Source organism: Barbatula barbatula (assembly GCF_947034865.1).
Source record: "Barbatula barbatula genome assembly, chromosome: 23".
NCBI lineage: Eukaryota > Metazoa > Chordata > Actinopteri > Cypriniformes > Nemacheilidae > Barbatula > Barbatula barbatula.
In genome coordinates, this window is record NC_136786.1 from 10,653,432 (window position 1) to 10,671,001 (window position 17,570).

Here is a 17,570-nt window from a genome sequence, read left to right on the forward strand (position 1 = left end):
TTAAATAGCTACGACATTTGCTGTTTTATGTACAGTAGATTATTGTTATTCAAAATATTCGATCAGATAGACACAGAAAATATTGAATGCACTTTCAGATTTAAATGCAATATTTAGCTGAAAAGCAAAATTACAACATGCTTCTTAAAAGTCACTTCTTTGAGTATATTGACTTTTATTTTGAAACGTGGAACAATTTGAATGTTGTGAACTTTATTTCTCAACTCCAGTTCAACAAGAGCATAAACCATGGATCGCCAAACAACAGCCGTCCGTGCAGAACATCGTTTTGACACGAATAACTTGAAACGATACCTGATAGGAAAACTTGATAACTTCTCAGATGCGACCACACTAAATGTGCAGCAGTACAGGTAAATAAGTAAAGAATCCTAGCTCGTGCGCTTCTATTGCAAACAAAATTGCGTGCGTTATTGATGTCTTTATTCATTTTCTTATTCACTTGATTATTTTGAACAGATCCGGTCAGTCAAACCCAACATTTTACATTGAGACTGCAGATAAGAGTTACGTACTGAGAAAGAAACCTCCAGGGGAGCTGCTGCCTGGAGCTCATAAGGTACATAAGTTGTGTTGCGTTATAAAACCACTAAACATCATAACTAATGTACTTCTGCATCGTTTCATAATACTCGTAAATGTTAGTCTATGTTAGGAATACTGTCTACGTCAAATCAGAGCTTTCGCGAACAAGCTGCAACATAAGGACTTTGACACTTATTGACAACACTACTAATAAATGATGTTTGAATGAGTTCAGTTTACCACTAGAGGGAGACAGACGCTAATATAGATTTAATAGCACTTAACTTCAAAGAAAATACTATTTATTGATATTTACTATCGTTCAGGGGTTTCGGACTCGCTTGATTCAAATGTGTCTCATGATCTTAAACATAATTTAATCTGAAGGTGTATGTTTAAACGTTTGACATTGGTTTTGTAGATAAGAAATCATTTTAGGCTATTCTATTCAAAATAGAAAGAGATTATAAGTATATTTCTGCTAATTCTAGGCAAAATATGCTAAAATGTATTTTTATTTGATTTACTGTGAGTGAAACTCCCACAGTTACATTTGTAGTATTCCCAAACTATGTATCATAGTTTTATGAGTTCAATGTTATTTTACAATGTGTAAGACATATGAATAAAGATAAGCGATCTTACATTTTGAACAGAAGTTTGGCTTTTACTCTTCGATAGAATTTCTATACTGTATTTATAAACCTCTAAAAGTTCACAAAGTTATGTTTTTTCATTCGTGTCCTTTGTGTGGCTGCAGGTTGACAGAGAATATGATGTTCAAAAGGCCTTACACTCGGTGGGGTTTCCTGTCCCTCATCCACTTTTGTATTGCACAGACACGCGTGTCATCGGTACAGATTTCTACATCATGGAGCATGTGCAGGTATTCATCCTCATGACCACTATTTTCTTTCATCATTAAATTTATATACGCTATTTTCAAAGCTACATTGTAACTCAAAAGTGTCATACTTACTGTCATGTCTTGTTTGTTCTATTTTAAAAGCCAAACAATTATATCTTATGATATAGAGCAACCTTCTTAAGTCTAAGGCCCCCCATTGTATTCAACAATATTCAAAAGAACCCCCGCTCGCGAAACCTCAAAATGTCTACCCAATAAGATATTTTAGAGCTTAAAATTACTGGAATAACGTTTTATAATTATATAAATGGCCAAATAATAAGAACTATCTTGATTTTGTTTTATATCAATGCTCATTTTGACTTTTTTAAATGATTGGTCATCTTGAGGCCCCCTTGGCAATCAGCTGGCGTCCCCTTGTGGGCACAGGCCCCCCTGTTGAGAACCACTGAGAATTATTTGACATCTGTAGCATTTTTAAAACACAAACTCGGTCAGCAGGGGGCAGTCATGATTTAAAAATGTGATTCCTCCTTTCCAGTGTAGATCTAAGTGTAGTTTGAATGGGAGAATGGCATTATATTGTGTTTATGTGTGTACCTGCACATCAGGGTCGTATATTCAGGGACCTGAGGCTGCCAGGAGTCAGTGCAGCAGAACGCTCGGCTCTCTATGTGGCCGCAGTGGAGACGCTAGCCAAACTTCACTCGCTTGACGTCAGGACACTCGGGCTTCTTGGATACGGAAAGGGGTCAGGTTATTGTAAGAGACAGGTAGGGTAACATCACTGGAAACGTGGCCTGAAATAACCTTGAATGTGTTTTAAGAAGCAGACTATTATTATGAGTATATCTGCTTTGAAGTTGTTAAAGATTTCTTCGTTTTGAGGTATCCACATGGACAAAGCAGTACAAAGCCTCGGTCCATAAAGAAATACCAGCCATGGATAAACTCTCTAATTGGTTGAGTCACAACCTGCCCACCGGTGACAATGAAGTGACCCTTGTTCATGGGGATTTTCGAATTGAGAACCTGATATTTCACCCTACAGAGGTACAGAAGCATTAGTATCTAATAAATTTTTAAAACCCAAGGGGTCTTTGCCATCAAGGTTAATGCAAATTGAACACTGACTTTATTACAGTGGCTCTACTGTTCAGCATTTAATAAGAGTTGCTGCTTTTCCAGGTTCCCATTCTGTCATCACATGATTTATTACAGAGAGAATTGTACAGATCAAAAGAATGAAAGGAGACTGGTGGAGCAAGTCTTAAATTAACCTTGTTATTACATGTCTGTTATTATCAGAACGATCTTATTAAGCAAATTCAACTCTATTTTATTGCATAATCATGTGGAAGTGTGTCATTTATATTTGAACATGTTTCTGTCACTCAAAACAAAACCTAAGCACCTCCCATAAAAGTATTATTTAGGGATTTAGCAAATTATTCATCTGGATCTCCTAAAGTTTTTTTCGTCTCTGCAGGCTCGTGTGATAGCTGTCCTGGACTGGGAATTGTCCACTACCGGACAGCCATTAGCAGACCTGGCATACTTTCTAATGCCACATTATTTGCCCAGTCACTACAAACTCATCAGCACAATGGGCGGAGTAACAGGAACAGAGGGTGATGCTTTTTTTATTTTTATATTGGCAATTTGTAGTCACACAAATAGAAGGAGAGGGATTGGGAACGGGATGAGAACATAATACAGGCTCACACCAGACTCAGACCTGTATCTCCTGTAAATGGTCGGGATATATGCACTATGCGCTTGACTACTTCATCAATTATCTTATTTTGATTCTAGAGTACTTTATTACAGCCTGAGCCTGAAATTTTATAGTCCACAGTGGCTTCTTTCTTTTGCTTTTGTTTATGCATATGCATTTGGAAATATATTTTGTTTGGTCATGTATTTATTGTTGTTTAATAGGAATACCCTCTGCAGACGACCTGATCTCTATTTACTGCCATTGTCGAGGGATCCCGAAGTCTCTTCCTCAAAAAAACTTTTTTATTGCGATGGCCATTTTTAAAATGGCTGCGATTGCACAGGTATGAATCTTTAGAGTATACAGATGAGACACCATGAAACACAAGAAGCGATTGTCTTCTTTTCCGTATTGTGACGTATATTTGAGTGAAAAAATGTAGAGCGGGACTTGATTTTGTCCATCGGGACCTGATTGGATTTTTGGAAGTTGGGCGTTGCCTACAAAATGGAGGCAGATTTGAATGGCAGTTTACAGTCATTCGATCACGCCGCTCTCGTGACCGGAACTGAAGGTCATTTTGAAAGGGGAGGTTAGCGTTTTCGTTAAAGATTATGAGGGCGCATGGATTAAAAACAAGAATGAAGTGCACAGATAAGTCACTTATAAACAAACTACAATATTCAGTATTCAATTTTGATTTCGTGCCATCTTTAATTTCTAAGTGTTTTGAAAGAAAATGATTAAAGATAATTGCTATAACAGGGAAGAAATGTTTTTAAAGTTCAACTGAAATGAGAAGATCATTTTCTTTAGGTATTTTTTCCAGCATGCCATCTTTCTTGATTCAATGACTGATGATATACAGAAATGACAAATAAAAAGCCTCTGACATAATGAAGTTGACAGTGTTATTCATCAGGAAAGTACACACAAGCTACAAGCTACTCGGTCATAGTAATTCTGTCTTTGTTCAAGGGGATCTATGCGAGGCATTTGTTGGGCAATGCCAGTTCTGCAAACGCAGCTGAGTTTGGAGAGAGCGTTGAGCCATTAGCTGAGCTGGGACTGCAGATCGCCCTGAGGTACAGAATACCATCATCACAGTCACAGTGCTTAACTTTAAACAAGCTCTTGAGAAATTACCCCATCACAAATCTGCTGCCTTTAGGTTTGTTTTCTGGTTTTCAAGAGATTCTGGTTGATCCAATGTGGTAATGTCAATTCTTTGGGGATCATTCTCTATATTTTGCTGTCAAAGACATAATGAAGTTGTTGCATTTATAGCTCAGATGGTAGGCAATGGTGTTGGCAACATTAAAAAGTCTTGACTCCAGGGATCACAAAACTGTCACAATATTGAACACATTGAATGTTCTGTGTCACTAGCTGAGGGTTCACACCAGACGCGTAGTTGAACGCTTGAATATTTTGAGTTTACTCGCTTCATTCGCACGTGAATTTCAATTCACAACAGACACAAATTTGCGTCATGGGAGGGGCTTCAATATGTATATGTAGCTGAAATTTAGTAAAGAGTGTTTTTTAATAACTTACTAGATTGTCCGACCTCCTCCAAGCAAGGTCCTTATTATTCCTGTTTCGATAAAAGTAAGATGCATCGGCCCAACTTTGTTTAAAATATTTAAGCTATTTGGTTTGGCATTGAAAAGGGTTTGTTTTACAAGAATGACTTTTTGACTGCATATATTACCTTTCACTTATTACACGGCTCTCTGGGATACTTTATCCTGTTCCGTTGCGACATTCCACTTCATTAAAACTAATAAAATCGGAGCCAAGTAGGCGTGTAACAAGCGGGACAATGGACATCCAGCCGGTTGTTTTGGCAAGATAAACCATTGTGATCTCATCCTGATCAGCCTGACAGTGTTTATTATGTGAAGATAACTGTCTGACTGTACATTATCCTTCATTTAATATCGTTGTTCTTGTTCAATGTTTATAAAATATTTCTTTGGAATTTTTCTTGATGATAATTAATAAACAGACCATGTGCTGGTTTTATTTTTGTGGTTCGTGTAAGGCGACCCATCTCTGGAATTAGCGTATCTAATCATTATTACTCCTACATTGCCATTGCATGTAATTGTTGTGGTTGAATGCAATTATAAATAATTGAGTGTATTTTATTTGCAGTCGAACGTTAACCCTGCCAGCCCCTAATCAGCTGTTCCTACAGTCACCCAATGGTCAGACCGTCCTTCACCGCATCAAAGAGTTCATGAGAAAGCACGTACTTCCTGCCCAACAGGTCAGGACCGCCACCATCTGGCTAAAACGTGCTCAGACACTCTACGTGTCCAAAAGTATGCAGAACTTCTTGCAGAACTGCTGTGACTATTGCAGCAATTCCAGTGAAATTAATCTAACAATTGCGTTCTAGAGAATTGTGTGACCTGCAGCTTTGGGGAAACAAGGAGGGTCGGTTTTCTGTTCCAGCATCACTTTTCCACTGTGCACAAAGCCAGAACCATGAAGAAGAAAAAATTTTACCAAGAACCTGTCTGGCCTGCACAAATGCCTGACCTTACTGATGCTTCTCTGACTGAATGGGAGCAGATCGTGCAGTGAAAAGTCTTTCTGTGTTTTAACAGAAAAGGGAGGGATTCATGCGTGTAGCTTTGGATTTAAAGGTTCCCAAAAATGAAAATTCTGTCATCATTTACTCTCCCTTGTGTAATTTCATACCTGTAAAGAATTACTTTGTTCTGATAGTACAGAATAAGATATTTGGGAGAACGTTAGCAATTTTCAGATCTGGGACATCATTGAGTGCGTATACATTTAAACTCGGTCTTACTCCGATTATGCTTAATAAGCTGATAATGTTTAAGTCATGTAAAAGCATGAAACGGTTTCTTTTATCAGGGAAAGGTTATAAACGACAGAAGTAAAACCTGCTACGCAGAGGTAGTTTTTTGCCCATTACTCCTATTTCAATCCTTAAACGGCTTTCTCTCAGTTTTGTTTATGTGTGCATGTCTGACAGCGCAATGCTAAAGCCCCAAACGGAAGTAATAGTAAAATATCGCATAAAAGTCCGTTCTTGAATCATGCAGTTGATGGAGAAACGTCAAAATGAAGAACCATTGTTGCATATGCAGGCACTGCGGACATGAGAAGAGATATAAAATACAGCTTCTGACCGTTTTCTAGCACTATTTTCAATGACTAAACAGACTCTCGACGGCGACGTCACTGTACGCTAGAAACCCGGCAAGTCTCAAACTTCCATGTAAACGTGGTTTTCTGCGAAGCCGGTTTATTAACAGGTTTCGTGAAAACAGGTTTCTTTTTAAGCTGAATTTTGATATATATCTGTTTATTTTGTGCATGTAACTCATTGACTACCATAGTAGAAAAAAGTAGTTTATCTTTAATTCTTCATAACACCTCCTTATGTGTTCCACAGAACAAAATAATATACCATATTTTTTCTACCATGGTTTTTTCTACCAGAATTTAAAGTGGGTAACATTCTTCCAAATATCTTTCTTTGTGTTTAAGAGAACAAAGAAATGTATAAAGATCTTAAACAATCTGAGGGTGAATAAATGATGACCGAATTTCCCTTTAACCTTTCAACAAAAAAACAGGGGTGGTATTCAGGTGTTTGTCTGTGTTTGGTCATTTAGTGTACAGTATGTGTTGTATTGTGAGTTGATGTTTGGTTTGTGTGTCTTATTTTCTGCTTTTACTCTATCTGTTGTAGGAGGTTCAGACATTTTACGCTAAACACAAAGACAGCCCTGAGAGATGGCAGACCCCTGCTGTGCTGGAGGACCTGAAGGTAATGAGACAAGAACAAGTTGGAAGTTTTTTAAAAGCTACTTTTGAAAGTGACTTATTTGTCAGATATGGTGACCAATACCTGAAATATGACCTCTGCATTTAACCCATCCAGTGAGTAGTGAACACACACACCCGGAGCAGCTGACAGCTTTCACTGCAGCGCCCGGGGAGCAAGTGGCGAGCCTTGTTCAAGGGCTTGTTTAATATTACATTGTGCTGTTTTGTCTGCGAGTTTGAGATAGTGTTTAGTCTCAATCTCAAGGCTGTTCACTTCAATGCCAAGAGCAGCATATTTCCGTTCTGCTTTGCTATAATAACACTTGTTAAATCTGTTGAGATCAGCTGAGGTTAAATGGAAATCATACTGTAGGTCCTGAAGCATAAAAACTATACTGGATCAAAACATTGGATCATTTAGATCTCATGCTCCAGGATACTTAAATACAGTGCTTGTCAAAACTAATAAGGTTGTGAAAATAATACATGCATCTTCCTTTTTAAGTCTCATTGCAAAATTCATAATGAAACATGTTTATTATATTTTTTATATTGTCTCTGCAAATGTATCTTTGCGAATCTGTGTAGGCAAAGGCTCGAGCCGCAGGCCTGTGGAATCTCTTTCTTCCTGCAGAAAGTGGCCTCTCTCAGCTGGACTACGCACACATTGCAGAGGAAACCGGACGCTGCTTTTACGCCCCAGAAGTCTTCAACTGCCAGGCTCCAGGTGTGTATGTCTCTGAGATTTGCTTTATGGGGCTTTTTGATCATTACAGCTCTCCTGTAGCTCTGTGGTTCGAGCATGGCACTAGCAATGACAAGGTCACGGGTTCAATCCCAGGAGATTCGCATACCTAGAAACAAAATGTATAGTTTAATGCAATGTAATTGGCTTTGGATAAGTACTGTCAATCGATAAAAAAATGTATCGGATTAATCACACATAACAATAATATTTTAAAATATACTTTTTCATTTGAAAAATTTCACATTTAATCTTCAAATTAACAGTGTTAAAGCAAACATTCTAATATTAATACTATAACTGATGTCTCTATTAAATGGATTATTTGAACAATAATTATAGCGTTTCAACAGTATAATTGAGAGCTATCGTGTAGGAAATATACAGAAATTTAACACTTTACAGTCTTTAATGCTAAATTATAAATGAAATGCTGAAGAATTCTCGTTAAAGCTACAAAATCACTTTGATTTCTTCTTTTATTTTCTTCTTTGATTAACATTAGTGACAGGAGTCACAGCAGCACGTTTAAGAACGTGGCCCCTTTAAGAGCTCTCTCAGGATGCAGATCTGAGCGTCACCGAACTCCCTTTTTCACAACTCTTTGCATTCATTCAAGATTTTATCTTACACTTTAAAGTAGGTGCTTAAGAAAATGCTAGATAAAATAGGCTTTCTGACATAATCTTGTGTGGTTTTATCCATTCAAGCACAAAAGAGAGCTTAACACGGATGCGCTGTCTGACAGAGATTCATTGACGCAGCCTTTAGCCGTTACTGTACACACTAGACTGGACCTTGGGTTGCAGTTTAGAAGCTGTCTAACTTCGCTGAGCGTCGAAGCAACTGTTTCAAATCGTGCTTTAGTGGTTTAAAAGCCTGTATACGAATAAGAGCGTGATTTCATGAATTAATTTATATATGAATTCTCTGAATTCCTGGGGGATTTTATCACCAAATTTGAGCATATTTTACTATTGGGGGACTTTAATATTAACGATTGTTGCCGTTCTAACCAGCTATCAAAATAATTCCTCCATATTGTTGACTCTTTCAATTTGGTACAATGGTCTAAACACCCCACACATAATCGGGGGAAATTTTTGATTTAGTGCTGTCATCTGGTTTACAGATTACTAATGTTTCTGTTATCTAATCTCTCATCATTATTCCCCATAAAACACATGTTTCGGACAAGTTTAGAAAAAAAAAAATTTTTTTCGAACATATAAAAAAATTTATTTAGCTAAAACAGGCATTCCACATTCCTTACGTTATGATCAGTAATATTTCTGTATTTGCTGATGCGCCAACCCTGACTTAATCATTTAGCGGCTGCAAGAAGTGACATGATGAACATTTGTTTGCTTTGGGTGGTCTCTACCTGGACCTACAATATGTAGCCTATACGACCTTATAAAATTCTAATAAAATTTTAATAAAACCTTATAAAATCCTAATAAAATAGAGTCCTTAGAATTAAAGAAAAAAGTCAATTACATTTTAGTAATAAAATTTTAATAAATGTAATTTTTGAAAAAGTGTTCAGTAGTACACTGAAATCATGAAATGTAAAAATTTTTACAACAATAATTGAAAGCTTTGAAACAAATACATTTGTATTATTTGTCTTCCAGTAGACTCCAAGTAGTCTTCGAAGGAGTCATACAAATATTTATTTTATTTGTCTTTCAAGTAGTTATAATTTTTTTTATTTTATTTGTCTTGCATGTAGTTATAAAAATACAGTTATTTTATTTGTCTTCCAGTAGTCTTCAAAGTATTCTTCAAAATACATTTGTATTATTTGTCTTCCAGTAGACTCCAAGTAGTCTTCGAAGGAGTCATAAAAATTGTTATTTTATTTGTCTTTCAAGTAGTTATAACAATTTTTATTTTATTTGTCTTACATGTAGTTATAAAAATACAGTTTTTTTATTTGTCTTCCAAGTAGTCTTAAAAATACAGTTTTTTTATTTGTCTTTCAAGTAGTTATAAAAATACAGTTTTTTTATTTTGTCTTACATGTAGTTATAAAAATACAGTTTTTTTATTTGTCTTCCAAGTAGTCTTAAAAATACAGTTTTTTATTTGTCTTCCAAGTAGTCTTAAAAATACAGTTTTTTTTATTTTTCTTCCAAGCAGTCTTAAAAATACAGTTTTTTTATTTGTCTTACATGTAGTTATACAAATACAGTTATTTTATTTGTCTTCCAAGTAGCCTTAAAAATACAGTTTTTTTATTTGTCTTCCAAGTAGCCTTAAAAATACAGTTTTTTTATTTGTCTTCCAAGTAGCCTTAAAAATACAGTTTTTTTATTTGTCTTCCAAGTAGCCTTAAAAATACAGTTTTTTTTTTGTCTTCCAAGTAGCCTTAAAAATACAGTTTTTTTATTTGTCTTCCAAGTAGCCTTAAAAATACAGTTTTTTTATTTGTCTTCCAAGTAGCCTTAAAAATACAGTTTTTTTTTGTCTTCCAAGTAGCCTTAAAAATACAGTTTTTTTATTTGTCTTCCAAGTAGCCTTAAAAATACAGTTTTTTTATTTGTCTTCCAAGTAGCCTTAAAAATACAGTTTTTTTATTTGTCTTCCAAGTAGCCTTAAAAATACAGTTTTTTTTATTTGTCTTCCAAGCAGTCTTAAAAATACAGTTTTTTATTTGTCTTCCAAGTAGTCTTAAAAATACAGTTTTTTATTTGTCTTCCAAGTAGTCTTAAAAATACAGTTTTTTATTTGTCTTCCAAGTAGTCTTAAAAATACAGTTTTTTATTTGTCTTCCAAGTAGCCTTAAAAATACAGTTTTTTTATTTGTCTTCCAAGTAGCCTTAAAAATACAGTTTTTTTTTTGTCTTCCAAGTAGCCTTAAAAATACAGTTTTTTTATTTGTCTTCCAAGTAGCCTTAAAAATACAGTTTTTTTATTTGTCTTCCAAGTAGCCTTAAAAATACAGTTTTTTTATTTGTCTTCCAAGTAGCCTTAAAAATACAGTTTTTTTATTTGTCTTCCAAGTAGCCTTAAAAATACAGTTTTTTTTATTTGTCTTCCAAGCAGTCTTAAAAATACAGTTTTTTATTTGTCTTCCAAGTAGTCTTAAAAATACAGTTCCCCTTCAGTCGGTCTCTCGACGTTGTGAGAGACTGACTGGGGTTTGATCTTGAGAACCTACCTTCTCCGAGATAATTAATTAATAAAACGCCAATGGGCTTGGCGAATGGCACGCGCACGCCAGTCTCCGCCCCGTGCATACGGGTATAAAGGAAGATGGCGGCGGTCATTCACTCATCCTTTGTTCTTCGGAACCTGTGTGTTTGCTGATGCTACACGCGATACTCGACTTCGAGAAAAACCTGCTGGATTTATGACGCGGAGCAGCGGACTTCTCCTTTCGGTGGACTTCCCCTGGGCGTTTCGGCAGAAGGCTACAGACCTTAAGAGGTAAGTCCCTCCGGCTACGAGCATGTTTCGTAGCTGTATCCTTGGGTGCGACAGACTCATCCCGGAGTCTGACGGCCATGATTCCTGTGTCACTTGCTTGGGGCTCAAGCATGCTGAGGCAGGTTTTCACTGGTGCAATGTCCCGTGTGTGCGGACATAGCAATCAGGGTGTTGCGGTCACGGTTGGCTACGTTCTTTCGAGCGCTGCCACCACCCCGTCTGTTTCCCAGGCGTGTTCAGCTGCCGTTTCGGCGAGGTTGACCGCTTTGGCGAGCGGCGGGGGTGATTTAGGGACGCGATAGATGTCGCTCCGTCAGCTTCACGCTCGCGGACCATCTATACCTCTTCACGCTCACCTGGTTCGTCCCCTACGAGCGGCAGACGGCCGTCTCATAGTGGTAAGACTTCGCACACGGATGATGACGCTATCTGTGTCGCTGCGTCGGACAGCTGCCTGCTGGCATCGGATGCGGAAGAGAGCTCCGGAGGAGACTCGGGCTAAGATGTCGGCCATGCTTTCCCGGGCAGCCGCGTGCATCGGGTTGCAGGGTGTAACAACATCCTCGCCGGAACGCTCGCGGCTAGATGCGCGGTTTCGGGGGCGTGGTCAAAAGCCACGCCCCGCTCCGTTACCATTTTTCCCGGAGGTGCATGACGAGCTCGCCAAGTCCTGGAATGCGCTCCTTTTGGCGCGTTTCAGGCCGGAGGGCTCTGTGGCTGTGACTTCCCTGGTTGGTGGGGCGGCTAGAGTCTATGTTGACGTTCCCCGCGTGGAGCGTGCAGTCGCGGGCCACTTGTGCCCGCAGACAGCTGCCACTGGGGGGGGCTCGACCTAGACTCCCGTCCAGAGCACGTAAGCTCTTCGACACTCGTCGAAGACTTGCAGTGCTGCTGGACGAACCGCCTCCGCTCTCCACGCCATGGCGGTCCTCCGGGTTTTTCAGGTAAGTCCTGAAGGATTTGGACGACGGGAAGTTCGACCCAACTCGTATGAGAGCTACGTACTGCCACAGACCTCGCGCTACGAGCGACGAAGGCCACGGCACGTGCACTGGGTCGGTCGATGTCCACAATGGTGGTCCAAGAGAGGCATCTGTGGCTTAGTCTTGCGCAGGTGAGCGGCGCCCAGAACGTCGGTTCTGGATGCGCCCATCTCGCAAGCAGGGCTGCTTGGTGATACCGTGGAGGACGGCAGTTCTCCGCGGTCTGGCAGACTGAGGCGATCGAACAGATCCTGCCACGCGGCAACGTGCCCGCCAACAGGTCGGCATGGTCTCGGGCACAGTCTGGTTCCCAGCAGCCCTGCCCTCCCGCGGCGGCCCTCCGGTTAAGGAACCTCCCAGAGGACGACCCACCAGAGGTGGACCCCCGCGGAAGAGGGCATCTGTTCCCCGTCAGCAGCCCGCCAAGAGGCTCTTTAAAGCGGCCCTGACGGGACGAACCAGGGGGAGATTTTACTGGGCCCGAATCCCGGCCTTTCCAATGCCGGATCGGAAAAGGACGCTGCCTGCCGCGTTCCATCGAGTCTGGGCCCTTTTCAGGGTCCGGCGCCCACATACTCTCAAAGAGACAAATCTCCCCTGGGTTTTCCTCCACAACACTCTCGTCCAGACGGTGTATGGGATGGATCGGGCCGCCGACCGCAATCTCCTCCGGACATTGCGTTGGGCCGCCTGAAGCAGGTAAACATACAGAGCCGTCAACCTCCCTGGGGGTCCCCCCTGTGCGAGGTGACCGTACTGTCAGCCACCGAACCAGCCTCCCCCGGCACGGTGAGGCAGATTGTCCCTCTGGTCCCGTTGTCACGGTTCTTGGGCGCTTGGTAGCGCACCAGCCCGTCACACTGGATAGAGAGGACGGTCCGTCTCGGTTACTCGATCCAATTCGCCAGGCGCCCCCCCCAAGTTTCGTGGCATTCTGTACACCTCGGGGCGAGGAGAGAATGCTTCCGTACTTCGGCAGGAGGTCGCCGCCCTTCTGGCGAAGGGTGCGGTCGAACCCGTCCCTATAACCGAGATGTCGTCCGAGTTTTACACTTCGTCGTGCCCAAAAAAGGGCGGGGGGCTGCGGCCCATTTTTGGATCTGCGGCACCTGAACAAGCACCTGCACAAGCTGCCGTTCAGAGTGCTGACGCAGAGGCGCATCCTGGGCTCGGTACGTCACCAGGATTGGTTCGTGGCAATCGACCTGAAGGACGCGTACTTTCACGTCTCTATTCTCCCCCGACACCGGCCGTTCCTACGGTTCGCGTTCGAGGGAAGGGCGAATCAGTACAGGGTCCTGCCATTCGGTCTGGCCCTGTCTCCACGGGTTTTTTCCAAGCTAGTGGAGGCTGCCTTAGCTCCTGGCAGGGAGCAAGGCGTGCGAGTGCTAAACTATCTTGACGACTGGCTTATCTTGGCACACTCGCGAGATGTGTTGTGCACGCACAGGGACCTTGTGCTTCGGCACCTAGACAGTCTAGGCCTCCGGGTCAACCAGGAGAAGAGCAAGCTCTCCCCCGCGCAGAGCACCTCTTACCTCGGTATGGAACTAGACTCTGTCCGTATGTCAGCACGTCTCACCAACGAGCGTGCACAGTCAGTGCTGCGTTGTCTGAGGTTGATCAGTCAGAATCCCTCGACGCCGCTGAAGAATTTTCAGAGGCTCCTGGGGCACATGCCGTCCTCGACGGGGGTAATCCCTCTCGGGTTGATGCACATGCGGCCGCTTCAGCACTGGCTACAGAGTCGGGTTCCCTGGACGGCGTGGCACGCCGGCACCAGGCGGATTACGGTAACGCCTCAGTGCCTTCGCACTCTCTTACCCTGGTCAGACTTGACCTTTTCTCCGAGCGGGGGTCCCTTTATACCCGTATGCACGGGGCGGAGACTGGCGTGCGCGTGCCATTCGCCAAGCCCATTGGCGTTTTATTAATTAATTATCTCGGAGAAGGTAGGTTCTCAAGATCAAACCCCAGTCAGTCTCTCACAACGTCTCGTTCCCTCCATCAGGGAACCGAGGTTACAGACGTAACCGAGACGTTTTTTATTTGTCTTCCAAGTAGTCTTAAAAATACAGTTTTTTATTTGTCTTCCAAGTAGTCTGCTCCATATGCTTGTTCATCTGAGTGCAGAGCATGTTGCTTGGCACTCATGTAAAATCATGTTTTTTTATGTTAGTTAGCTGTGTTTTTTGTTATTATGGCTTAAGTCAAAACAAACCCACTGCAGTTTGATTGATATTGATTGCAATGCACAATAAAGAAAACATTATTTAAAAAAACATTTTAAACTGGGTTATCTAATTTTGGAAACAAACTCTTCTTATGTACTTTAAGATTTATTTTTTACAAAAACTATTACAACCTTTTTCAAGCAGCTTTCAACCATTAGTTTGAAACCATGAAGACTTCATTCATAATGTCAACACATGTCAGCACGATTACAGATATAGTGTGAGTGACTGATGGGAATGTTGTTGATGTTGTGACAGATACTGGGAATATGGAGGTGTTGCATCTGTTTGGCACAGAAGAACAGAAGAACCTCTGGCTCAAGCCTTTATTGAAAGGAGAAATACGCTCCTGTTTCTGTATGACAGGTAATGTATGCTTACACACACCAAACACTCGAATCCAAAACATTTCATAAATGAGGAACATCTCAAACTATTTGCTATACAGGCGCTTACTTGTCTGCAGTCTAACATTGCCATTGGATAATACACAAAAATAAGCCAGTACAAGTGACACACTTATTAATACTCACTCATTTCGTAAAGGAGCATTTATATTTAACACAAAATGAATTTCTCTTCTCTGCTAATAAAGCGAGCTAAGTGTGTGTGTGCATCTAAGCATACACAGATGGAGCTGTAATTTTCCTGAGCTTTCAGATGTCTTCATCTAACAGAATACCATCAAACTGTGTGTAATGTTAGAGGTTACAGTACAGATGATAGCTGTAAATCTGACTCAAGATAATTCATGTTTGCACCGCAAATGTCACATGTCATGTGAAATATCTAAGCTAGGTTATCATCTTCACCAAAACACAATGTAGGTTTACTGATTTTCTCCATATTTAAATGTAGTTTTTTTTGTACAAGACGGCAGTATTGCAAGTACCTTGTGAATACTGGTATTTATAAAAAAAAACATGTTTTTATCATTCGATACCTCACTGTACAATCACGATACCGCTATTGTACTTTATTAATAAAGGCATATTCAAACTGTCTTTCAGAGCCTGATGTTGCCTCCAGTGATGCCACAAACATGGAATGCACCCTTATGAGAGAAAATGACCATTACGTCATCAACGGCAAAAAGTGGTGGAGCAGCGGTAAGGGTTCATATATGATAGAAAAAGTAAGATGTAAAGATTCTCAGTCTGTCGAAATACATCGAAATAACATTGACCAGCAGGGATTTTGATTTCGTATTTAACATTTTAACAGATCTCTCACCACAAAGACGTAAAGAAAACTGTTGTTATCGTCCATCCCATAAAACCAAATCCTCACAACGCTTGGCGTGACATCTAAAAAACGGTTTAAGATGTTTACACAAAGCAGCCTTGCACAATCTGTGAACCATAAACACAGACCTAATAAACTAAAAGCCATCGCAACGGGTGGCAAAGCAAAAACAGACCCATTGGTTGAAAACCTCTCCTCAGTTTTTAAAAAGCTTCAACCTTGACACGGCAGTCATCCCTCTCCAGATTCTGGAGAAGTCACGTTTCGCGTATTACAAATAAAAGTTTGGTGGCTTGTTTTTTCCGCTGGAAAATGAATCATCCTAAATCATACATTAATCATCCACAGAACAAATAGTTTACTTTGTAAACCCCTTTTGTTTTTTCACGTTTGCATTATACATTTTTAGCAAAGCCGACCACAAATCTCTCCAGGCAAGCGTAACTGCATTTTTTTAATGTGTGGAACAACACTTGCGCCATGAAAATATAGTGTTGGTGAAAGATACTTTCTTCGTTTCTGGTAGAGAGAAAACATCAGTTATCAGGATGAAACTAGCATTTTATCCTGTTTACCATGCCAAGGGTTGTTTTCCAAGTTGTATGGAATGTTTACACATGCTGTTCTATTGCTCTTAGACATTGTCCCCTGTAGAACATTCCAGACGATTCTAGCTGTGGGTCTTTGAGGATGTTTAAATCAGCGGGCCTCAAACCACAAAGCATGACAAAGGAAGCAAGGCCTGTTGTTTTCTGTATCAGCACGATAACTTAACCCGATAAAGTCCAAACACGCTTTGAGGGTCTCTGCACTTCTCATTCAGGACATTTCAAAGATCTTAGCTTTACAGAAAGAGTAATGAATATTTCACGTTTGTGTTTTGTTGAAGTCGTCATGGATAGATGTATTTTAACTTACTGTGAACATTCATAGTCTTTGTGGTATTTTATAAAAATCAAGTAACTTGCTCCACCCCTGAAAACATCTTTCTATTTCAGTCTGTGTCACAAAGCTTTCTTATTTTTCAGTCCCTTCCCTTCAACCAGAGTTATTATAATTTGGTTCTTAGTTTTAGGCTTCATTTTTATTTAGGTGTGCTTTTATTTCTAGAAAACAAAGCGTAAATTATAACTGACAAATCCAGATCAGTTGGTTAAGAGATGAGGGCTGTTGCGTGTGGTGGCTCAGATCCGTATCTCTGGTTTTGAGCACATGCAGATGGTGTTTTCCGCTGCAATGCTCATCCAGCATCAGTCGTAGGGATATCCTTATTGTTGAGACACATGTGGAGGTAATTTCTAGCTGTTAGTCATAGCCCATTTGGTTTTAACAGCGGTCTATGGTGAAAAACTTTACATATCAATAGGGAGCCCTCAGGAAGTGAAGCTAATTCTTTTGACTGGAATTCAAGGTTTTAGGTGTTTTTCCACTGACGGCAAAGGAAGGTTTTATTGATTTCATTTTTCATCTATGAGCTGGCAGGAGTGTCTTTTTGCCGGAAGGTTAATTGTTGTTTTAAATCAAGGAATTCCTTTGGTCTAAAATGAATTTATGACAAATATCGCTTATTGCTCCCGGAAGTCTTTCTAAGTCGCTTTGGATAAAAGCGTCTGCTAAATGACTTAATGTAAATGCCCTGACCACATATATGTAGATGGAAATAAGATGTCAAACCAGCAGGTATGAGGGATGGAAAGATTCTGACATTATATGACATTGGTCATGTGCGTTTTCTATATATATATATATATATATATATATATATTAGTCTCTTGTCTTCAAGCTGAAGGCCTTTGTGCACTTAATTGAAAACCTGGTATTGAATGTTTTTACTTCAGGGATGTTGCTTGTGAATAAATGGGATCTAGGCCCTTGTGCCATATCATAATGCCTCTATATAAAATTCAGAAATGTTGTACCCGTTGGTCACACTTCACCAACTATCTTTAGCTTCCCCCATCAATGCATTGTGTTCTCACCG

The 17,570-nt window shown here is 40.3% G+C and overlaps 1 protein-coding gene across 1 annotated transcript in view; it reads left to right on the forward strand.

Annotated features, from left to right (window-relative positions):
• The first annotated feature begins 167 nt into the window (after nucleotides 1–167).
• The window catches only part of acad11 (acyl-CoA dehydrogenase family, member 11), a 40,434-nt gene continuing 23,031 nt past the window's right edge, over nucleotides 168–17,570 (forward strand). Inside the window, exons 1-13 of the mRNA XM_079488190.1 lie at nucleotides 168–374; nucleotides 481–580; nucleotides 1,307–1,432; nucleotides 2,026–2,187; nucleotides 2,303–2,467; nucleotides 2,904–3,045; nucleotides 3,356–3,477; nucleotides 4,113–4,219; nucleotides 5,295–5,409; nucleotides 6,871–6,948; nucleotides 7,536–7,674; nucleotides 14,603–14,710; nucleotides 15,355–15,453. Of these exons, the coding sequence (XP_079344316.1) occupies nucleotides 250–374; nucleotides 481–580; nucleotides 1,307–1,432; nucleotides 2,026–2,187; nucleotides 2,303–2,467; nucleotides 2,904–3,045; nucleotides 3,356–3,477; nucleotides 4,113–4,219; nucleotides 5,295–5,409; nucleotides 6,871–6,948; nucleotides 7,536–7,674; nucleotides 14,603–14,710; nucleotides 15,355–15,453 (1,588 nt within the window). The 5' untranslated portion in view covers nucleotides 168–249. The remainder of the gene's footprint in view (nucleotides 375–480; nucleotides 581–1,306; nucleotides 1,433–2,025; nucleotides 2,188–2,302; nucleotides 2,468–2,903; nucleotides 3,046–3,355; nucleotides 3,478–4,112; nucleotides 4,220–5,294; nucleotides 5,410–6,870; nucleotides 6,949–7,535; nucleotides 7,675–14,602; nucleotides 14,711–15,354; nucleotides 15,454–17,570) is intronic.